Source organism: Coenobita brevimanus, chromosome 78, assembly GCF_032717465.1.
Source record: "Coenobita brevimanus isolate Jiangsu-jjx chromosome 78, ASM3271746v2, whole genome shotgun sequence".
Classification (NCBI taxonomy): domain Eukaryota; kingdom Metazoa; phylum Arthropoda; class Malacostraca; order Decapoda; family Coenobitidae; genus Coenobita; species Coenobita brevimanus.
The window spans coordinates 6,654,967-6,680,378 of NC_137031.1; the positions used below are offsets into that span (position 1 = coordinate 6,654,967).

The 25,412-nt window shown below is 40.3% G+C and overlaps 1 protein-coding gene across 1 annotated transcript in view; it reads right to left on the minus strand.

The window, feature by feature from the left end:
- Nucleotides 1-2,713: 2,713 nt before the first annotated feature.
- The window catches only part of LOC145408656 (organic cation transporter protein-like), a 28,191-nt gene continuing 5,492 nt past the window's right edge, over nt 2,714-25,412 (minus strand). The window contains exons 2-11 of the mRNA XM_080279338.1: nt 20,957-21,068; nt 11,522-11,625; nt 11,130-11,284; nt 8,790-8,958; nt 6,978-7,125; nt 6,739-6,836; nt 6,010-6,269; nt 5,296-5,480; nt 2,929-3,077; nt 2,714-2,804 (exon numbers count right to left, since the gene is read on the minus strand). Coding sequence (XP_080135464.1) covers nt 2,714-2,804; nt 2,929-3,077; nt 5,296-5,480; nt 6,010-6,269; nt 6,739-6,836; nt 6,978-7,125; nt 8,790-8,958; nt 11,130-11,284; nt 11,522-11,625; nt 20,957-21,068 — 1,471 coding nt within the window. The remainder of the gene's footprint in view (nt 2,805-2,928; nt 3,078-5,295; nt 5,481-6,009; nt 6,270-6,738; nt 6,837-6,977; nt 7,126-8,789; nt 8,959-11,129; nt 11,285-11,521; nt 11,626-20,956; nt 21,069-25,412) is intronic.

Sequence of the window (25,412 nt, forward strand, 5' to 3'; positions counted from 1 at the left end):
GTATAACAGGAAAAGTTTACGGTAGGATACTTATTGACAGAGTTAGGGAAATAACAGAGGAATTAGTTGGAGAAGAAAAGGGAGGCTTTAGGAAGGGAAGAGGTTGTGTAGAGCAGATATTCATTCTTAGCTCTTTAGAGAAAAGTGTCTACAGAAGGAAAAGTAGTAGTTTGCGGCCTTCATGGATTTGGAGAAAGCATATGACAGGGTGGATAGACAAGGATTGTGGAAAGTATTATGAATATATGGAGTAGATGGGAAGTTGCTGAATGCTGCGAAGAGTATGTATGAGCGTACTAAGGCTGCAGTGCATGTGGACAGTGAACTGAGTGAGTTTTTCCATTTGACGGTTGGGTTGAAACAAGGATGTGTCACGTCCCCAAGGTTGTTCAATCTGTATATGGAGGGGGTTATAAAATAGATACAAGGTAGGGCAGTGGATGCTGGAGTGGCCCTAATGAGAGAGGGCAGTGTTTGGAAACTCCCTGTGCTGTTGTTTGTAGATGATACCGTGTTGTTAAGTGAAGATTTAGGGGAGCTGCAAGGCTTGGTGGATGAGTTTGGCAGAGTGTGTAAGAAACTGAATTTAAAGGTGAATGTAGGGAAGAGTAAAGTTAATGTCTTCGAGAGAGGTGAAGTCAGTGAATGTTCAGTGAGGTTGGATGATAAGGAAATGGAAAATGTGGGTATGTTTAAGTACTTGGGTGGTGTGATGAGTAAGGATGGAAGTTTTGAGGGTGAAGTGGTTGAAAGGGTACAAGAAGGAAGAAAGGTTGCTGGTTCCTTGAAGGTAGTGATAAGAAACAGGGAAGGGAACGTGGAAGATGAAAAAAATTATTACCTGACAGTATTGTGATACCAACTCTGACGTATGGAAGTGAAGCTTGACGTTGAGAGTGAGAGCAGTGGAAATGAGATATTTGAAAGGATCCTGTGGAGTCACATGGAGAGACAGACTGACAAATGAGGATGTAAGGGAGCGCTGTAGTGTGGATGTGGACGTGATAGGGAGCATTAAGAGAAACACGCTCAGGTGGTTTGGCCATGTGGAGAGGATGGAGTGAAAGAGACTGACGAGGAGAGTGTGTGAATGAGGTGGAGTGGGAGAGAGGGAGAGGAAGGTCAAGGATGAGATGGAGGATGGAGTGGAGAGGTATATGAGAAAGGGGTGTGTGAATTGGGAGTAGGGCAGTGAAATCGCAGGGGACAGGGTGACGTGGAGGCGATTTGTTTGTGGCCACCCCATACAAGGGATTAAGGTGTCTGGCAATAGATAGATAAATAGATAGTACATAGTTTGGATTGAAGGAGGTGAAGGACACTAGGTATGTAATAATTATTCTCATTTCCATTGACCACTTGTTTTTAATATTAGTAATAATAATAATCACTCAATTCATTGCCATTCTCGCTAACTTTCCAAGAACAATAATAATAATAATAATATAATTAAAATGATTAATGATAATAATAATATAGTAATAATAATAATAATAATAATAATAATAATAATAATAATATAAATGCTCAGCAACATTACTTAACCCCTTCAGTCCAGTGATGTATATATAATTTTCAAGCTTCCGGCCTGCCTTCAGACAAATTTCATCAGCTTAACCCCTATGCGCCAGTCCACATCACATTATGTGTTGGTAGGGCCTACGGTCCACGTCATATGACGTTTTAATATCTTGCGGGCATGTTTGAACTTCGTGGCACACCATATGGATTCAGAGTATTGTTCCAGCATGGCTGGTGCGCAGGGTCATGCTGGCTGGCCAGGGGAAGGGGGCAGGCGGTGTGGAAGGGCAGCTGAGCAGGGAGGAGGGCTGTGGTGGAGGGCGGTGTGAGGCCGGCGTAGGGAGAGTGTGGCCTTGGAACCAGCGGATACTGGTTCGGGGTAGGGGTCAGGAGGTGTAGGGTGGGGTGGGGTATAAAGGAGGGCTACTAGGGGTCCATGAGGGGTGTGGGGGAGAGTGTACGGGTGCTTGAACTCTTGTACTGACCATAGCCAGCCTTTAAGGAGTATCACATTGTCAAAAAGTACTAAAAACAGTGAAATAATGTGTAAATAGTGTGTAAATAACTGTGAATACCTAAACAGACATAAGTTTGTTAGAAAATAAATATAATGGAAGACATAAAATAAGCCGATCTTTATTAGTTACTTTCTTGTGTTTTTTTGCTATTATAGTTGTAATATTGTGTTCATACGGCACTGTGAATTAGAGAGAGAAACAAAGACCTCAACACTTATTCTGGCTCGAGATGTCACCCTCCTCCCACCACCAAACACCGCCATCACACCACCGCGACCTTGAACATGAACAGCCCAGCCGTCACACATGTGCTCCCTCACACCACACCACCACCTCCATATCGCCAACAGAGAGTAGGTACGTGCTTTTTATGTGTGTGTTTTTTTTGTCATTTCTATTTTATTTGAAATGAAAAAAAAAAAATATTTTGGGGAAAACCGATTATCCTAAAAATAACCCGGTTCTGGGATGAGCATAGGTCTACCCATGCCCAGTGTCTATGGGTTAAGGAGCAATTTCTTTTTTAAAAAAGGGGAGACTCAGATTTAGCCTTCATTCATGCCTTCAGAATAAAAATATAAATAAAAAGTCATCAGACTGAAGATGTTAAGGGCAGAGAGAGGGAGAGAGAGGAAGAGAGAGAGAGAGAGATGGAGAGAGAAGCTCCTCCTGCCCTACGCCCGCAACTTGGCCAATTTGGATTCCTCGTCCTCCATCACCTCCTCCCCTTCCTCCTCCAGTTTCTCCGTTCCACAGTTCTCCAGCCTGCAAATACATAAATAAATAAACCAATAAATACATCAATAGATATGTCACTTTCATCTCTATAATCTTTTTTTTCTTTTCATTTCCATTTTCTTTTTTTCTTTTTTTTTTTTTTTTTGCTTACCTTATGAGCTCCGAGGATTTATTTTCGAGATCAGCGATGGTGTCTGGCAGTTTCCTGTTTAGGGTCTCCGGGAGTGGCAGTGTGGCCAGCCCAGCAACCAGGGCACCCAGACCGAAAACCAGAGAGGGAGCAGAGGGGTTGATTGGGCCCTGGGGAGAGAGGGGAGAGATCTGCTGAGCCTTTGTCACTATTCATTGTGGTATCAGAGGCTTCGTAGCACTGTTGACTAAGTAATTTGTCTTGTCTATAATTATTGGTATTTTACCTTACTTAGAGAGTTTGAGTAGCAACATCATCCTCATAAAAATTATAAAAGCAGATGTTGTTGTGTTATGTGCAAAATGAATCCCTGTATCAGAAGTGTTACAAAAGAACCCAAAACCACTTTCAATATGAACCTTAGGTTCAAGTACTCCGTAGTGTGTAACTGGAAGTGTTGTCAATTTGGGAGGGAAATCCCAATTTCTAGCACACTGAAACATCATTTAGTGTATTTTACACATATGTGAAACTGTGGCTAGCACGTTATCTTGCTCAATTTTTAAAACTAATACCTGCGTTTCAGTGGGCTGAATGCTCAACAAAACAAAACTGCCATACTGCACGCCGTTTTCTTGCTACTTAATTAAGGGAAAAATGCAATAAGTTCGTATCTACAGCCTATGTTCATTCATTTGATCTCGTGGCATTTTAATAATTTTGTTGGTTATTTCCTTGATCTTAATGGCATAATTAATAGATGGCTCATCATATTTTCCAGTACATTTCTTCATGGCTAATACCATACTGTTGTGATGATTTCTTGTCATAGCTTTTACATTAACCTGTCACGTGCCACTTATTTTTAGCCCTAAGGGGTCACTTCCATGCCGGCCATTTTTTGACCTTGTTTTGGGGGCTAAAATGATAGATTTTGATGTGAAAACGATGAATTTCACCTTTAAAATACTCACCGAAGCTCGGAAATGGGTTTATTGAGTCCTGCATACTCATATATAGGTACTCCCACTCTCTCACGCTTGCCACGTGGGTGAGAGAAAGCCGTTTTCTATGTAAGGTAGACTCAGATATTTATGCTGCGAAGGTATAGCAATGTTCAATACACTTTTCTCATTACTTATTAATTTAACATGTCACAATTTGCATGTCTCTCTCACTGTGAATGTATTGTCTTACACTTACTTGAAGCTTGGTACACCTGACTTCACTGTGTACAGTCCTGGCACTCTGGCACTTACAAGAAGGTATTTACAACTTGACTTCAGTATGCACGGTACTTACACTTACAAGAAAATTTTTACAACTTGATTTCACTTAGTCCCTACACTTACATGAATATATTAACAACATGCCTTCACTATGTACAGCACAGGGTGAGGCACAGGCAGAGCGAGCATGAGGTGGGGAGCGGGTGGGTGTATGGCCTTTACCGCCTAGGGCATGACAGAGGAACAGTTAACATACATGCCTGCCAATTTTTACCCACAAATCTAGGAAATTTCCGTCACAGTGAATGTTTTAATTTTAAGCCGTTTTAAAATGGTACTGGTAATGACCACGGAGTTTTGTCAGACCATTCTAAAACGGCACTGGCACACGGAAGGTTAATGGTTGAGAGATGGCCAATCTCTGCCAGGTTAATGTAATGGCTCAGTATAATGGGCTAATAAAAACTTAGTGCTACAATAGGGTGTGATGCAGGATCATCATTGTAAATGAGAGTAAAAGATATGCCCTATAAAAAACTTGGCTTTAGTCACAGACTTTCAATAAAAATAGGATACTATCATAGAGCAGAAAACGACAGAATATTAAAAGAGAATGGATTTTAAACACTGGTACTAAGGGGAGAATAATAAATTCGTAAATGGGAAAGCACATGAGGCAGGTCAGAGATATAACACTGCAGTATAGTTCTTTGGAAATGGACGTGTTTAGTTGAGTTTGCCATCAACCCGTTCTTTAAATGCTAATGGTGGTTGCCACTGTATGAAAGTGTGTCAGAAAATCGTAAGGTGGTAACCTTGGATACGATGGAAGCCAAACAGAATCATAGCACTTTGATTTCTGTATTATCTAGTGTACAATGCTTTGAGACTTTCCTTTAAGCATTATGGACATTGCTATGAATTACTCATTATACACGACATGAAACTATGGAAGTTATACTATATATGGAGAGAGAGAGAGAGAGAGAGAGAGAGAGAGGAGAATCAGGTGTACTAACCCATACAGCAAATTCACAGCTTCTGTGTCAGTGATAGTTACAAAGCATATCAAAGCATTGTGTGTTGATAATTATTTTAGTGTGTGTACGTGCGTGAGGTATTTGTGAATGACCCAAGATGTGCATGGAAGTATACCAACCAGCAGCTCTGTGATGAAAGGTGAGATAATGGAGCCGGTGCGGGAGAAGATGGTGCAGTACCCGAGGCCCTGAAGGCGCACCTCAGTGGGGTAGAGCTCCACGCAGTACAGGTACAGGATCACGTAGGCCGCGGTGATGCACATACGCCCCATTAGTGCCAACACCAGCACCAGTACTTTCATATCTGCCAGGGAATAGATTGGGTGAATAGGAACGTTTGTTATCTGTCTGTCTGTCTGTCTGCCTGTTTATCTGTTTACCTGTCTGTCTGTCTGTAAAGGGTTACAAAGGATAACAAACAGCAACAGACCTATTGGTTCTTTCGTAAGTGTTTGTTTCAGAGAAGACTATAACTGTGACAGCTAATTCTGCGAGCTAAAGATCAATCATTTCCTGTGGCACCCCACGGGATGCATAGGGCCTCAATGAACTCTCTCCACCAATATTTGTCTCTTGCCATCTCCTTCAGGTACCACCAACACTCCTCTCCTGCTTCTTTTTCCATTGTCCTCAACCAGGTATAAGGATAATAATGAAAGAAGGCTCTGCCCTTGCCCATCAAACCCTCCAGCCAACTGAAGTCGACAGGAAAAACTGAGAAGGACCCCATGCAGTTTAGAAAAATTGCCACGACAGAAGCTAAAAATCTATATGCCACCAAGCTAAAGAGGTTAACAAATGCTTGATCCCCTCTCACCCTTTCCCAACCATACCTGAAGGAATAAATGCCACAGCCACAATGACCACCCCACTTATAATGTAGAAGACGATGCTGGGCCATTTCCTCCCACAACGGGCCACGATGGGCACCGAGACCACGTAGGCAGGCACCTCAGCCACACCCGAGAGAATCATGTAGAGGAAGGGATCGGCGCTGAAGTTGACTGCATTGAGGGCAATCCCGTAGAAGATGAGGGAGTCCAGGAAGAACTTGAGGCACAAGATGCAAGTGATGGTGCGTAGTTTGTGTGTTCTGTGGAGACAAGGAAGGAGTTTCTTGAATTATAGATCCTAGAGAATGACATTTTCACTCTGTGACACTGATATAACAGACTGGCTGTACTGCCTGGTTCTACAAATGTCCTTCAAGTTCAACCTTATTCCTCTGAACGGAAGGTGGTGGACTGCTGGAGGAGGTCAGTGTCAGGCTGCAGTTCACTGGGTCAACATTTGAGATGAACCTGGGGCTACTACTATTATTACTACTGCTGCTGCTGCTGTTACTACTGCTACTACTACTACTACTACTACTACTACTACTTTTGCTGCTGCTGCTGCTGCTTGAATTATTACACATTACACAAAATTTTTGCGTTCTCTGCAGTTAATAGAAGAAATTTTGTCCCTGACTGTACAGCAAGAAATATTCAGAAGTACAAATAATGCACAAGTATTTGCTCATGTTTCATTTGCTTTTCTTGTTTCTCACTCCTGAAACTTACCTGAAGAGGATGAGCAGATGCAGAAGGAAGTGCGTCACCTTCTCCCTGTATGCTCTCTTCACCTTCTGTTTCTCCATCCCGGATTTTCCCATGTTGGCCTGCCAGGAAAGAAATTTATATCTATTTTACAGTGTTTTCGAATGGGGATCAAAAGGGAATTTAATAATGTTTAGGTACTCTTGCATGCATATATTTTGCTGTGCGTGTGTGTATTTTATTAATATACCCCTGGCAATCACCTCTTGTCTAATGGCATGCATAAGTGAGTGTAGCTCCTCCTGGGGCGGAAGGGTGACATGGTTCCAGCGAGCCGCCTTGTCCAGCGTCTTGCTCGCCTTCTCAAATCTCCCATGCACGATAAGCCAACGGGGAGACTCATCCAGAATCCTGTGTGTGGCAAGAAAAGGTAAGTGATATACCTTTTTTCCCTTTAATTACGAGGAGGAAGGGGGAGACTGAGGCTGTGATGAAGGGATCGAGTGGAGAGATGTATGAGAGAGGGGTGGTGTGAGTTGGGGGAAAGTCATCCAATCGTCGAAAGACAAGATACATGCAGGAGAATTGTTTATTGCAAAAAGGGTCAAATGACATTTTTTTTTTTTTTCACTATTAGAGGAGGAAGGGAGTAGGGGAGATCAAAAATGAGATGGAGGGATGGGATGGAGAGATTAACTATATGAGAGATGGGGCGTGTGAGTCGCAGGAAGGGGGACCTATTGCCAGAGGACAGAGTGGATGGGGTGGAGAAATATATGATGTATGGTGCAATCAGAGATGTAGGATATAACCAGGGTTTTCAACTACCTAGTTATACAAACGTGTCTCAGTTACTTCACTATCCCCCGAAATGATGATGGTGGACTGCAGAAAAAGAACTTAAGACTGCAGTCCACCGGTTCACATTCAGCTTAGCTTGGGGTTGCAGCTACTACTACTACTACTACCACCACTACTAGTACTACTACTACTACTGTCTACAACACTGAAGAAAATACTTATGAAATCAGTGAATGGCAGGTCAAATTTATCAAGGAATGTAGAGTACTGAACTAGGCAGAAAATTCTAGGGAGGAAGAACCTACTCAACTACAAAGATATTTCCTGGCTAACTGGCACTGCTGTGGAAAACCACAGGAACTAAGTGTTGGTCAAAAGCTAAACCACAATTGAATCTAAAATAAAATTATGTCAAAGCTAAAGAAATGTCAAAGCTCAACTATAACTGATTGTGCAATAAAATTATTCCTCCCTGTATTCTTACCAAAACTAAACTATAACTGCCCATAATTTAACTATACCTTTTTTTTTTTTAAATAACAGAACAGAGGTAGGAAAAATAAATGAATTAAAAAAAAAAAAATCCATACACAAGATAAATGGCATCCTTCATTCATAAAATATCTGTAACAGTTGGACTTGAACAGCTGCAAGTTGAAGGTTGGGGGGAAACAACTCCGTGGAAGCGAGTTCCAGAGAGATTCAGTTCGGGGAATAAAAGAATTCTGATAGGCAGAAGTTCTGCTATATGGCTGTATGACTTACCAAAACAAAATGGATGCCAGAGCTAAACCGAAATTGAGTCTAAAATCAAATAGAAACTAAATACATGTCAAAGGCTAAAATTTAACTAAATCTGAAATATATTTATGCCCACCTAGGCAATATACGAGTATGCCAAGAGCTAAAACCTAACTAGTTCCGAAATATGTATGCTCAGCTAAAACTAAATAGGTGCCACGAGTATGCCAAGAGCTAAAACCTAACTAGTTCTGAAATATGTATGCTCAGCTAAAACTAAATACGTGCCAAACGCTAAACCAAGGCCGAATCTAAAGCATATTTATACCCAGACTAAATACGTTGCCAAAAGCTTAACCGAATCAAGAAAAAAAAAAATAAGGAAAAAACTTAAAGCGTGTCAAAAGCTAATTGTTAATTGCATCTTGGACTAAATCGAGTATTGGACGATGAGAAGGCGAGGAACTAAATACATGGCGAAGCCTAAACCCTAGAGGAAAACTTGACCCAAAAAAGAAAGATAAAAAACTTACAAGAGAATGGGAACGATGAGAAGGCCGGGTATGTTGACTGCCAGTTGGAGCCATCGCCAGTCCCTGATGAGGTAGGCCACTCCGCCCCAAATCATAGTGCCGATCGCCCACGGGAAAGACGCCAGCACGCCCACGATAGATCGGTACTTGGGTTCGCATACCTCAAGCGCTGTATAAAAGTACGAGGGGTATCGATGCAGCCAGGAGCAAATATGCTGCTACACTCCTCTGCCAGCATTGTCTCCTGCCTTCCATATCTTTCATTCCTCCCCAAACAACAGAGAACATCTTTCCTTCTTCCATTCTTTCTCTGTTTCAATTTGCTCTCACTTCAAAATAATTCATGTAACACCTTCCCTTGCCTCACACGTCAGAGAAGTGTCAACGAACTTTTGCTCATGGCTGTACGTATTGCTAAAATTGAGTGCGTGGAAGTGTAGATAACCCCTGTCATTATTATTATTATTATTATTATTATTATTATTATTATTAATTATATCAATTTTTTCCCATAATTTGTAAAGCACATAATGATGATGGAATATGTCTCACCTTTTTGGATCTGCAATTTGGGATCTGTAGGCTACTTGGACTTGCACATACCTCTAGTGCTATACAGAGCACTAGTTTTCAAGAAACACATTACTAAAATTTTATTAGTTGAAAAGAACATAATGATCTGAGCAAGGCTGTTAATTCAGTGTAAGTAATTTACAAGCGTGAACTGTTTAGCAACTTCACTCTGATGACCTTGTGTATTTTTTTTATTAAAATGTTCAACTTCAGATAGACCCCTCGTTGTGTAGACGTTATTGGATTCTACTTGTTCTTACCTAATTGTATCTTTACAGGAATGAGGCAAGCTCGTACTGTCCCGTGTCTTAAATCATATTTATCGTACATATCCTTAAATTTGTGAATTGTTTTGGCACACACTATTTCATTCGGTAGTGCATTCCATTGATCAATTGCTCTGTTTGGGAAACTGAATTTCCTTACGTCTTTATCACCTCTCTTCTTATGCAGTTTTTTGCAGTGTCCTCTTGCTGATGCTTCTCCATATGTTAAGTAATCATTTATGTCTATTTTCTCCTTCCCTGATATGCACTTATATAGCATTATCATGTCACCTCTTTTCCTTCTCTCCTGTAGTGTTGGTAGATTCAGTTTATTTAGTCTTTCTTCGTAGCTTAGGTCCCTTAAGCCTGGTATCCATCTTGTTGCGGCCCTTTGAACTTTTTCAATCTTGTCTGTGTGATTCTTGAGATGAGGACTCCAGACTACTGATGCATATTCCAGGGTTGGTCTAATGAATGATGTTATTATCCTTCTTAGCATGTCTTCGTTTATGTATGTGAATGCTATTCTCATATTTGCAAGCAGTGTATACATGTTCCGTACCTTCTCGCTGATGTGGTCAGCCGGAGATAGTCTGTTATTGATAATCACACCTAGGTCTTTCTCTCTTTCTGATGTGTATAGGGTTTTATTTCCTAACTTATAATCCCAATCAGGTCTTTTTCCACTTTTACCAAACTTGATTACATGACACTTGTCCACATTGAATTCCATTTGCCATGTACTACTCCATTCATGAAGTTTATTTAATTCTTCTTGTAGCTCTTTACAAGAGTCTGTGTTAGTAATTCTCCTTTGTATTTTTACATCATCTGCAAACATATTCAGATAGCTCTCATTTCCAGTGTTACTGTTTATATCATTTATATACAATAAAAACATGATTGGTGCCAGCACTAAACCCTGTGGTACTCCACTAGTCACTTCTTTCCATGATGAGTAGTTTCCTCTTAGTACTGTTCTCATTTCTCTTTTTATGAGAAAGTCTTGCATCCAACAAAACAGTTTGCCTCGAATTCCTCCTTGATGGTACAGTTTCCATAAAAGTCTTTGGTGTGGTACTGTGTCAAAAGCTTTCTTGAAATCTAAATAGATACTGTCCACCCATCCTTCCCTTTCCTGTATTGTGTTTGTTACTCTGTCATAGTAGCTCAACAGATTAGTAACACATGATTTTCCTTTTCTGAAACTAAACTGTCTTTCTGTTATCATACTGTGTTCTTCTAGATGATTTACCCAAGCTTTTCTTATAAGCTTTTCTAATACCTTGCTTACAACCTGGTCAGTGTGTGTGTGTGTGTGTGTGTGTGTGTGTGTGTTTTACTGTTTCAGTTCCAAAAGTCTCCTCCAAGTCTAGTAAATTTGTCTGGAGATAGAATGAAAAAAAATCAAATACGTCAAGGCAGTGAAGGGGTTATGATGACAATAAACTGGTTCTAGGATTTCTAACAAATAAATAACTTACTGGAGATACGGACTAACCGAGGCTATAGCCAGTATGAAGGATGGAAGGATGGAAAACGCCGAGGATGAAACGGAAGGTGAGGATGGCCGGGAGGGAGGTGAGCCAACAGCTGGATATGGCAATGAAGAAATATGTCAGTACCCCCAGGCTTAGCGTTGTTTTCCGCCCGAACCTGTGTGTAAAGAAGACGAATAGGATTTTTTTTCCTCCATAGCCACAAGGAGATAAAGAGAAAAAATGAAGAAGATCTGCATTCTTATCTGTCCGAAACAACGTGTGCATGGGCGTACTGGATCACCACTTTTTATTTTTATTTTTTTTTGCAATATTTAAGTCTGCCAATGAAAACACAGAAACACTGCTGGACGCATGTAAATAAGTAAAGCTTCACGTGGAACCGTGAGCTAACCTGTCTGACGTGAGGCCGTTGATGGGCGCCCCGACAAAGCTGCCAAACATGTAGAGGCTGTGGTAGGTGGGGCGGATGTACTCCCTGGAGCACACCAGATCGAACTGACGGAAGAGGGGGACATAAATCACCTATAATATTAGTAGCTGCATCCTGCAACCTCAGGCTCATGTGGATGTAAAGCCAGTGGACTCCAGGCTAAGGCTGCCCTTCTGCCGTCTGCAATCCCCCTTTTAGGGGGTAACGAGGAAGCTTGGGTACGTTTGTATAAGCACCTATATCGGTGCTGACACCTGAAGGCGTCCCTCTCCAGCACGACAAATCCACTGTACTGTACTATATTAATACCTTATATATACAGTGTGGTCCATTATATAACGCTCCTTTTCCACTCTACTGAGCAATTTCTCGTGTGTTGCAGGTACGGTTAAGTCAGCATTATTCCTGTCTACCTTGGGTCATTTATTCATATCCTTCTCCCTCTGTCACACCCACGCTCACACTAACATAAGATACCGCCAATTGAGTCTTTATGGAGTGCCACCTATGGACCACTCTGTATGTACATTTTTACCCTCCATCTGATGAAGTCAGAGGAGGCTATTGTTATCACTGAGATCAACAACGATAGGTGGCATGGAAATTTCGTTTCCAGGCCAGAACTCAGAAGTATTCACCATAGTCATAAAATTTCATATATTTATGTGTCATTTTTGATAGGTAGAATGCTGAGTCTTAATTTTTTTTTTTTTTTAACGAAAAAGTAAAAAAAAAAAAAAAATCTTGGGGATTTCACTGTGACTTGTGCAAGAAACCTGAAAGGCCCAAAGAATTTTTACCCTCCACCTGACGAAGGAGGGTACTGTTATCACTGGGATTAACAAAAATAGATGGTGTAGAGATTTTGATTCTGGGCCAGAACTTAGAAGTATTTCCTACAGAGTCATGAAATTTCACATATTTATTTGTCTTATAGTGAACTTGTGCCTTTTAATAGATATTTTTTATGTTAGGAAGAAGGAACCAAAGGTAGGAGCCAACAAAACGGTTCCTTCCAAGAAAAAAAAAAAATGCAAAAGAGCCAAATTCAAGATCCGTTCATTTCAAGATGCCTGGGCACACTGCATTTGAAAGACTGGAGATCATACGAAGTAGGAAATACAGACAGAGGGAGACAGTTCCAGAGTTGACGTGTTGCATAAATGAAGGTCTGGGAGTAATGGTTAACTCTTGCATTAGAGAGCTGGACAGGAAAGGGATGAGTGTTTTGCTAGACAGGTGCTACGCGCCCGTCATAGAGGTAGAGGGATGCAAGCAGACAGTTCAGAGGAGCTGTGACCATTGAAGTAGCGACAGAAAAGAGATAAAGAGGCAAGAGTGCGATGAAGAGACAGAGGTTGGAGGGAGCCAGTAATAGGAGGAGAGTTAATGAGATGAAAAGCCTTTGACTCCATCCTATTGAGCTGAGCTGTATGTGGGGAGCCTCCCCACACATGAGAGTTGTACTCTACACAGGGGCGAATAAAACCCACATACAAAGTCAACAACTGTGCAGGGGTAAAGAAAATATGGCATCAGCTTAGCACAGCTAATCTCTTGGAAGCAGATTTTACAAGAGTTACAATATGATATTTCCAAGATAAATCTCGAGTGAATGAAACATCAAGCATGTTGAAGGATGAAGCAGGATTGAGCTAGATAATATTAAACATTAGTGGGTACTCCTTTGGAAGAATTTGTCTGGTTGATAGGTGTAAAACTGAGTCTGTGAAGCATTGAAAACAACAAGAATAATTTTACCCCAGTCAGAGATATAAGCCAAGCAAAGACATTAGGTGTACAATAGCCTCATCCCTTGTTTGTTGAAGTAACTGCTAAGATGGACATTGCTGGAACTGAATGGAAAGATTAAGAGTGGAATCACCAACGTACGAGTGAATAGGGTTAGATCTACAGCTTAGAAGATCATTGCTTAATAAAAGGAAAAGAGTCGGTGATAGGACAGAGCCCTGAGGAACACCAGTGTTGATAAATCTAGGAAAAGAACGATGGCCGTCTACAACAGCGGCTATAGAACGACCAGAAAGATGAGTGCACAGATAGAAGGATAGAAACCCGTAAGAGGGCAGTTTGGAAATTAAAGATTTATGCCAGACTCGATCGAAAGTCTTTGAGATGTCAAGTGCAATGGCAAGCTTTCGCCAAAGTCCTGAAAGGAGGATGACCAGGAGACTGAAAGGTAGGTGAGAAGATCACCAGTGGAGCGCCCCTGACGGAACCCATACTGACAGTCAGAAAGAACGTTGTGATAGGAAAGATGCTTTAAAATTTTTCTGTTAAGAATAGACTTGAAAACATTTCACAGGATGATAAGTCACTTGGACGATAGTTAGAGGGTTGGGAATGGTCACCCTTCTTTGGGACTGGCTGAATGAGGCAAACTTCCAGCAAGAGGGATTGGTACAAGTTGATAGACAAAGGCAAAAGAGTTTAACTAGGGAGGATGTAAACACAGAAGCACAATTCTTGAGGACAACAGAAGGGACTCCATCAGGCCCATATGCCTCGTTAGCACTGAGGCCAGTGATGGCAGAAAATACATCAGCTGAAGAAATTTTAATGTCAGCCATGAGGAAGTCAGAGGGGGGAAGTGATGGGGGAACAGCACTGGAATCATCTACGGTGGAATTGCAGGAGAAAGTCTGAGCAAAATGATCTGCTTTATCAATAAAAGAAATGTACACAGCACATCACAGTAGACAAAAGGAGGAAGGATGATGAGGTAAAGTTGTCAGAAAGGTTTTGCAAAATCAGAAGAAGGAGCGGGAAGAATTCTAGTTGGAGAGTTGAGAGCATTTAATATGGATGAAATTATTTTTAGCAGAGCAAAGAACAGACTTAGAAGATTCTAGGCAGAAACATAAGAAAGATGTGATTCAGGGGTGGGTTGGCTTTTGTACCTTTATTAGGCCCTGTATATATATATATATATATATATATATATATATATATATATATATATATATATATATATATATATATATATATATATATATATATATATATATATATATATATATATATATATATATATATATATATATACTTATATATATATATATATATATATATATATATATATATATATATATATATATATATATATATATATATATATATATATATATATATACTGTATATATATATATATATATATATATATATATATATATATATATATATATATATATATATATATATATATATATATATATATATATATATATATTTATATATATATATTTATATATATATATCTATATATATATATATATATATATATATATATATATATATATATATATATATATATATGTATATATATATATATATATATATATATATATATATATATATATATATATATATATATATATATATATATATATATATATATATATATATATGTATATATATATATATATATATATATATATATATATATATATATAAATATATATATATATATATATATATATATATATATATATATATATATATATATATATATATATATATATATATATATATATATATATATATATATATATATATATATATATATATATATATATATATATATATCCGTGGTAGGTGGGGGCGCCCATCATCCACCCACTTGGTGTAGTCATACCCTGTTTTGGGGGGTAGGTCCACATTGAGTGGCAAGCCAAATGATTTCCTGTAAACTAGAAAAGCATGTACAACGTAGGGTGGTAACTTATAAGCAACTTACACGTGTTCCAAACGCAACAACAAGTGGGTTGGCGAAGGGTTAGTGCCCCTCACCGGAAAACAACTAACTAAAATTACGAACATGAAGCCTCAGACAAGGACTGACCAAAAGATGACAACTAAGTACCGAACAATGGACTTGGTACGGATAGCTACATGGAATGTAAGGGATGTGAATGATGAGGTGAAAGAGAAAGAGATTGTACAGGTGCTTGAGGGTGCGAAAGTGGATGTATCTTGATTAACTGAGACTAAATGGAGAGGTGAGAGTGTGAGAGAATGGGAGAATGGATGTGGTATACTGTATGTGCAGGAGTAGGTGAGAATGAGAGGGCAAAGGAAGGAGTGTGTATTGTTGTGAGTAACAGATGGAAGAAAAATATAAGAGAGTATGGATCAGTTGGCTCTAGGATTGTGTGGGTAAGAGTGAAAGTTGAACTACAAATGTGGGCGATTGTGTGCGTGTATGCGCCAACGCAAGATCGTGTAAGCAGAGTGAGAGAAGAGTTCTGGACAAATGTGGAAGCATGCTTGGAAAAGTTTGAAAGGAATGAAAGAGTGTTTTTGATTGCAGATATGAATGGAAAACTAGGGAATGTGAAGGTAGGTGGCATAGTTGGTGAGTGGGGTGTGCCTGCAGAGATGGATGAGATTGGAAGTGCTTTAGTGGACATTTGTGCCGGGGAGGGGGGGGGGAGTTGGTGATAGCTAATACCCTCTTCGGGCACAAAATGATCCACAGGTATACATGGTGAGTGAATAGAAGGGTGGATGGTGAACTGAATGAATAGAAGGCAATAATTGATTATGTGTGTGTAGGTGAAAGGATGAGAAGGTGTGTTAATGGATGCAAGAGTATATAGAGGTCGGGGGAATGGACTTTCGGACCACCACTTGCTGGTGGTCAGAATCAAAGTCCAAACAAAATGGAGAAATAGAAGGGAAGGACAGGAGAAAGTATTTCTTACAAGGAGGGTAGAAAAGTTACAAGAGGATGGAATAAGGGCAGAATATAAGAGGGAAGTGAAGGGGCAATTAGATAAATATAGATTGGAGCAGATGGGGGACGTGGAAGGTGTGTGTTAGATATTCACAGAAGAAATCTGTACAGCATGTGAGGTGGTGTGTGAGGTGAAGAGAAGACGAAAGGGGATGCAGGGAACAGCATGGTGGACTGAAGAGGTGAGAGAGGCTGTGGCACAGAAGAAGAAGAAAATATACAGTGAGTGGATGAGAAACAGAGGCGTTGAAGAAGTTGAGAGACGGAAGAGAGAGTTATATGTAGAAAGGAAGGGAGAGGTGAAGAGTTTAGTGAGGGTAAGAAGAGAGTGGACGAGGAATTCGGAAGGAATTTGAGTGTAAAGTGGAGGGAATGTAAGAAGATGTTTTGGAAAGAGGTAAAGAGTTAGACAGGGTGAACTGACACCTCTGCGATCCAGATTTTTACGTGGTCAAAAGGGGCAGAAATTAAATCACCAGTGATGACCACTGTGTGCTGGAATGGTGGGGAACTCAGATTGACGGAGACTCTCTCCCACGACCGGTCTCTTCGGTTGCGTTTATTACTTTTCAGGTGGTCAAGTTAAGAGTGTTAGCATGCCAAAATGATGGGGTCAGTCTCCAACTCGGCTAACCCAAGCCCAACTTTCGCGATTTCCCCAAAATGCTTCTAAGGTTACATATTAACAAACTACTATGTAAGCTCTATACCACTAGTTCTCAAGGATTATATAAACAGTAAAGTTCGAGTGGAAGTATGTATTAACAAACCTCCCCAAAAGGGCAGAAATCTTCCCATCTACAAGCCTTGCAGAATAATCCTGAATCAGTTGGTACGTTACTCAACGTCATATGGCCCTAATATCAAAATCCAAAAAACTTAGCTCCTTTGTCCCAAGTTCAGTCCAATATGGCGCTCCATAATAGTCCTTCTCAGCCCATAGTTCACTGGTCCAGTCTTCTAATATTCTTGTCTTCCACACCGGACCTTGACCTCCACACCGGGACTCTGACTCACTCACTGAGACTGACCTCCACACTTAGACCCGCTAGAAATTAATATGTATAGTGAATAACTACTCTCCCTAATGCAAGTAATCCACATGATCAAGAAAGTCTCATAATAAAGAAACATGAGTTACAACACTCGGCATTTCAGTTAGAAACGGAATAACACATGGCACTACAGACACATAGGTCTGCTCAAAATAATACTTATTGTAGGGAAACTCTAACCATGAAAAACATCACTGTATCGAAATCATTGTGCCTCACAAAGTAACTACGTGAACATTAACTCACAACACAGCCCTAAAAAGTACTGAATTGCAGATCATCCCAACATGTATTAATAAACAATTTACAGTTCCAGGGCACCTGATATTTTGCCCACAAAAATCACACATTCATCTGAGGCTCAGACAGAACTCTGCAGCTAGTATTTTCGTATTCCAGTTACACACTAAATAATAATATAAAGTACAGTACACAAATATATGGGAAATACCTCACTATCCAGCTCAAGAGATACAAGGAAGGTGAGCGGGAACACAGGCTCGCTTCTCCAAAGGCTAGTGGCGTCACCTCGCGTGATTGTTATACATTTCTGAATTCCTTGGGGGGGAGGGAGGAGGATAACGTCAGTACCGACCATCTCCCACGTTTCACGGCCGGTGAGCGAGTGATCAGTGAAACACGTCTATCTTGCGTGGTAGGAAGGGGGAGGGGGGGGATGACGCCTTACACAATATAAAATTTTCGTTATTAGAGACTCGTGATAGACTTGTGATGCCTTTTCCCCGACAATCGAGTATCCTAAGAAAATTACATTCCGTAGTTACAATAATTATTTTACAACAATCTCTATACACTTGCATCGAAAAAAAGAAGAAGAATCATCGTGCCTTAAATCCCTTTGCGCATGCTTACCTTATGCTGGATTATGTGACCACAGGCACATAGTCACTCGAGTTTTTATTTTATAAAGAGACTTAATACTAGTAAATTACAGTAGGAAAAAAAATGACTTAGCTACTAGGTAACTTAATCTACGTTCTGATCATGTTCGCTTGGAAACAGCTATGCCTCGGCCCTGCTCTCTCACTTAACCGAACTTTTGGTCGTAAAATAAACTACATTCAACTCATTATCACTTCTGGGCACTACAAGGATGCCAAAGAAGTTAACTGGGGAGTGAAGGATAAAAATGGTAGATTACTAGTGGAGAAGGGAGACAAAGTGGGCAGATGGAGAGAGCACTTCAATAATTGTTGTATAGAGAATGAAAGTAATGCAAGTATTTGCGGCTGGGGAATGGCTGAGAGAAGGAGGGATGTGAGAAGAGAGAAAGAAATCAGTAGGATGGAAGTTGTGGAAGCAATGAAGAAAGTTAAAATGGGGAAAGCCCCAGGAACTGATGGACTGTATGGTGAAATGCTGAAGCATGGGGGAGAGATAGTAGTAGAATGGATGTGAAAGATGTGCAGATTGGCCTGGGAGGAAGGCAGAGTCCCGGAGGATTGGAAGTCAGGTATAATTGTTCCCCTGTACAATGAAAAGGAGGAAAAAAGAAGTGTGTGGTAATCATAGGGGCATTTGCCTTCTTAGTGTAAAAGGAAACGCGTATGGTACGATACTTACTGACAGAGTGAGGGAAATAACAGAGGAATTAGTTGGAGAACAACAGGGAGGTTTAGGAAGGGAAGAGGTTGTGTAGAGCAGATATTCATTTTAAGATCTTTAGTGGAAAAGTTTCTAGAGAAGGTAAAGGAGTTGTGTGCAGCCTTCATGGATCTGGAGAAAGCATATGATAGGGTGGATAGACAAGGATTGTGGAAAGTATTAAGAATATATGGAGTAGATGGGAAGTTGTTCAATGCTGCGAAGAATATGTATGAGGGTGCAAAGCTACAGTGCATATGGATGGTGAACTGAGTGATTTTTTATATTTGAAGGCTGGATTCAAACAAGGATGTGTCATGTCTCCATGGTTGTTCAATCTACAGTATATGGATGGGGTTATAAAAGAGATAAAGGCAGGGCAGTAGAAGTTGGACTGGTCCTAGTGAGAGAGGGCAGTGTTTGGAAACTCCCTGTGCTGTTGTTTGCAGATGATACTGTGTTGTTAACTGAAGAAGAAGGGGAACTGCAAGGCTTGGTGGATGAGTTTGGGAGAGTGTGTAAAAAACGGAATCTAAAGGTGAATGTAGGAAAGAGTAAAGTTAATGTCTTCGAGAGAAGTGAAGCTAGTGAATGTACAGTGAGATTGGATGATGAAGAAATGGAGAATGTGAGTAAGTTTAAGTACTTGGGTAGTGTGATGAGTAAGGATGGAAGTTTAGAGGGTGAAGTCCTTAAAAGGGTGCAGCAGGGAAGAAAGGTTGTTGGTTCCTTAAAAGCAGTAATAAGAAACAGGGAAGTGAGCATGGAAGTAAAAAAGCTACTACCTGACGGTATTGTGATACCAACTCTAACGTATGGAAGTGAAGCTTGGACCTTGCTGGAGGGCAGAAGTCAAGAGTAAGGGCAGTGAAAATGAGTTGAGTGGAGCATGTGGAGTCACATGGAGAGACAGGCTGACAAATGAGGAAGTGAAGGAGCCATGTAGTGTGGATGTGGATGTGATAGGAAGCGTTAGAAGAAACACATTAATGTGGTTTGGCCATGTGGAGAGGATGGAGAGTGAGAGACTGATGAGGAGAGTGTATCTGAGGTGGAGGGGGGAAGAGGGAGGGGAAGGCCAAGGATGAGATGGAGGGATGGAGTGGAGAGGTATATGAAAGTGGGGGGTATGAGCTGGGAGCACGGCAGTGAAATGGCGGGGGACAGAGCGACATGGAGGCGATTTGTTTGTGTCCACCCCTTACGGGATCAAGGCGTCAGGCAATATACATATATATATATATATATATATATATAGATAGATAGATAGATAGATAAATAGATAAATATAGATAGATAGATACATCTATACCTATCTATCTATCTATCTATCTATATCTATCTATCTATCTATCTATATCTATATCTATATCTATCTATACCTATCTATATCTATATCTATCTAAATATATATATATATATATATATATACACACACACATATATGCACATGCAGCACTGTTAGTACATAAATTCAGAGACATTTCCAATGAAAGTATCTGGAAGTAGCTAATAGTGAAACATTATGCGTTATCATTTAGAGCAGTATGCATCTGTCATATTAATATTTATTATGTATATCAGGTACAAAAGATCGCCGAAGATTTCACCTCTGCTGCTGCTAACTTACCTTTGTTGGCTAATATTCCTTAAGTTGAGGAAGGATTGGTATGTTTTTCTGCCCATAGGTGATTCTCTAGTACGATGAATCAAGGGAACCAAGGAGAAAGTAATGGGCACTCCTCATGTATAAAGCAGACATAGTGGAACCGTAGAACAGTGAATGAACTCTGTCCTTGACTGTACTACAGTAACAAGTTGCAAATGAAATAAATGTTGTCAAGGTCTCTCATATATTTATGCGCCTGCATTAGTACAAGGAAGAAAACTCTCGGCTACTGAATCACAAAAACTATATGCAGTATACACGGAGATTATCCTGGACCTGTTTAATGTGTAATGCAGAAGAGTGTGTAGTACCTGGGAGGTGAGGGTGAGGGTGTAGGTGGAGTTGTCATATATCCAGTCACTGCAGGCCTTCTCCTCAAACCCGCCTCCTTCAGTGTCATTCGTGTAGTAGCGGCAGTTGTTTCTGAAATGGCAGAGTTGCATTTAGGCTATCTGTACTGCCATAAGCTTTTGTAGAATTATCAAGAAGTATTTATCAAGGTATTTACGAGATGCAGAGGGTGCTTGTTTGTCGTGTGGAGGAAGGAGAAAAAGTGGGATTGGTAATAAATTGTGGAAAAAAAAAGTTGGATTGGTAATAAATTGTGGAAAAAAAAGTGCGATTGGTAATAAATTGTGGAAAAAAAAGTGGGATTGGTAATAAATTGTGGAAAAAAAGTGGGATTGGTAATAAATTGTGGAAAAAAAGTGGGATTGGTAATAAATTGTGGAAAGACTGACATTATTAATTTGAACGTGGAGAACCAAATCGACTGTGTAATTGGGAATAATGTGGTGAAGAATGTAGAAAACTTTAAATATCTGGGAACGATTCTGTCATCTAATGGATCATTAAACAATGAAATTGAGGAGAGGATTAGACAGGCTTGGCGAGCTGTTGGAATGTTGAAATCTGTTTGGAATAATAATATGCTTTCGGTACATACTAAAGTGATAATTTACAAGGCCATGGTTAGACCAATTTTAATTTATGGGCATGAGTCATGGTACAGTACAATTGCAACAGATCAGAAAGTATTAGGATTTGAGAATAAAATACTGAGAAGGATTCTTGGGGTAAAGTGGTAAGACAGAGTTACAAACGCAAGAGTAAGAGATATTACGAGAGTGGAACCAGTTAATGAATATGTGAGACTGTCTCGCTGGAAGTGGCTGGGACATATATACAGAAAAGAAGGTAGTTTAATACAGGATTTGCCAGAGTGGACTGCTAGAGGAAGAAGAGGTACAGGTAGGCCGAGGGAAATCTGGTTGAGGACAATGAAAAAAGAAGCAGGAGAGGAGTGTTGGTGCGACCTGAAGGAGATGGCAAGAGACAAATATTCGTATTGGTGGAGAGAGTTCATTGAGGCCCTATGCATCCCGTGGGGTGCCACAGGAAGTGATTGATTGATTTATCAAGGTGAACCAAAGGGCTATACAACCTTCATTCACCATGGAAGAAGTTAGATAGTCCCTAAATAAGCCAACTACAACCTTTAGTATTTCGGCAGCGACAGGAGATAGGTAAAGGGTTCACAGAGGACTATCACTTATTTGATCCCTTAAATACGAAGACTTTTTTCTTTTTCTTTTTGGTTGCTCTTCTTTTTCTGAGACATACCATCAACACTCAAGCTATTATTGAAGAATTCTGGATGTTGTGAAGTACTCTCATGTTTGTATACATTACGAGAAATAGCCATAAATCCCCTTCTTGCCCAAATCCCTTAATGAGAGAAACAGACGAAAGGGGGGCATTAGAAGAAAATATATTCCAATTACTACAGTGACGCTTCATTAAGGTAATTCTAAGCTTCATGTCGATTATATTCAGCTGTGGAGTGGCTTGTGAAAACATACAACCACCACTAATCCCATCAAGACTAATGTGTTCTCTGAAGCGATACAGAATTTCCTAGTAGCTGCAGATATTCAAAAAAAAGTCATCGGCATGAAGGAATCAAAAGTTGAAAACAAAGGAAATGTTATTCGATTTTGAGAGAAACAAGAAAGTGGAATGTTAGAGGCAGAGAAAAGAAATGGGGGGGGGGGGAGGCGGAGGAATGTTTGGAACAGCATGTCAGGGAAATATATACCAAGAAAATACGTTGATGACAGAGAATGATATAATGACAAAAGCGGAAGAGAAAGACGAGGATGTATAAAAGAAGGAAAAAAAGATGCAGGAAAAATGGACAGAGGTATCGTACACTGTACATGTACGATAAGCTTCAAGGGGAGAGAGAGAGAGAGAGAGAGAGAGAGAGAGAGAGGAAGCAATATGGTTATCAAAGGTATAAAAGTAAATCTTAAAAAAATAAAAATAGGGAAGTGAGAGGACAGCCTTAAGAGATCGAGGGGTGTCTGTAGGAACAAGGAGGTAGACTTTTTAAAGCCTTATACAGCGCGATCTGTATTAATAATTCACACGTTTGCACTCGCCTTCACAAAACAGAAAACACACAAGAATTTTTATTGTTGGCAGGTCAACGGTGAATGAGTTACTGTACATACATCGGAGTGGAAATGATGTAAGTGATGTATATATGGATGTATGTATGTATGTAACCTAGGGATCTCTTAGCTGAATGGTTACATGAAATCATAAAGTGGGTAAACAGATTTTTAGAAAAGGACTTAATCGAGATTCAGCTGTATAATGTGTAGCTTTAGGTTAGTCTTTGGGATTTTCATACTATAGTCAAGTGACACACGAAGCTGGCCGCCAATACACACCTTCAAAGTATGAAACTATTTAATGAGCCAGCTTACTACAGCATCATTTTTTACGAATGGTACGACTATATTTTCATGATAAGTTCGCTTACAATATTTATTAAAGCATCCCTGACTTCCCAGCGACTTCATCAACTCTTCCTATCTGCATATACAGTATAACTATCCTTCATGTTAGACCCTGTGACCGGAGAGGGGTGGAGGTGTGGGTGGGGTGGAGTGAAGGTCAGGGTTGGGTTGAGCTGAGGTATGGTGGAATGGGAATTGGGTAAGGCGGAGTGGGGATGGTGGTGGGGAAGGAGTTGGGGAAGGTGTAGGGTGAAGTGGGGATGGGGTAGAGTAGAATGGAATTTGAGATGGTGTGGAGTGGGGGATGGGGATGCAGTGGGAGTGGGTGATGGGATGGCAGTGGGAATGGGGAAGGGGGTGCAGTGGAAATGGGGAATGGGGTGCAGTGGAAGTGGGGAAGGGGGAAGGGGTGTTAAATAAAGCCAAGGCAGAGATCAAATAAGGTAACGTTAGGATCCCGTAACCCATATCGGGGAGGAGTTAACCCTTTGGATCCAGGAACATCTTGCTTAGTTCTTCTTACTATTTCCACCCGACCTTACGGGAGACTTTTCGACTGGAAGCGTTAGATACAGCCTTCATTAGCCCCTTCACTGCTAGATGTCTCCCCTTCATTAAAGATTATTATCTAGTGGTAGGAATAATGATGGAAATAATACAGCCTCGAAGTGAAAGGGTTAATCTAAGTATCTCTATCTTATCTCTCACATCTCTAGGTTAAAATATGCATTTCTCTGTCTGTCCCTACCTCTATTATCCTATCGTCATATCAGTAAGCTAAAATTCTCATTCCTTTGTCTATCCGTCCTATTATTAACCTACTTGTGTCTTATCTGTGAGGAATCTATGGAGAAATACCCTTCCACTGTCTGTCTCTCCCTTTTTACCGTATCTGTGTCTTATCTGTCACATATGTAGGTTCAAATACCTATTCCGCTTCTATTCCCCGGTGTTTGTAGTAGGTTGTTGTTCAGGTGTGTATCTTCTGTCTACCTATCTATCTTTTTTTTATGCAAGAAAGAAGGAACCAAAGGTCAAGAGCCCGCTACCGTTCCTTCGAAAAAAAACAAAACCAATACAACAGAGAACCAAATTCAAGATCCATTCATATCGAGATGCCAGGACACACTGCGTTTTACAGACTGGAGATCATAGGAAGTAGGAAATACAAACAGAGGGAGACAGTTCCAGAGTTAACCTGTTGCATAAATGAAGGACTGGGAGTAACGGTTAACTCATGCATTAGAGAGCTGCACAGGAAAGGGATGAGAGTTTGTTGCTAGACGGGTGCTACCCACCCGTCGTAGAGATTGAGGGATGCAAGCAGACAGTTCAGAGGAGCAGCGATCATTGAAGTAGCGATAGAAAAGAGATAAAGATGCAACAGTGCGACAAAGAGACAGAGGTTGGAGGGAGCCAGTAAAAGGAGGAGAGTTGGTGAGATGAATAGCCTTTGACTCCACCCTATGGAGAAGAGCTGTATGTGGGAAGCCTCCCCACACATGAGAGTTGTACTCTAAACAGGGGCGAATAAAACCCGTGTATAAAGTCAACAATTGTGCAGGGGTAAAGAAGGTACGAAGTCGGCTTAGCATACCTGATCTCTTGGAAGCAGATTTTACAACAGATGCAATATGATTTTTCGAAGATAAGTCCCGAGTGAATGAAACCCCAAGTATGTTGAAGGATGATGTACGATTGAGCTGGATATTATAAACATTAGAGGGTACTCCTGTGGAAGCTTGTGTCGGGTTGATAGTGTAAAAACTGAGTTTTTGATGCATTAAAAACAACAAGAATATTTTTACCCCAGTCAGAGATACGAGCCAAGTCAGACATTAGGTGTGCCATAGCCTCATCCCTTGTTTGTTGAAGTAATTGCTGAGATGGTGGAATCATCAGAGTATGAGTGGATAGGGTTAGATGTACAGCTTAGAAGGTCATTCATGAATAAAAGGAA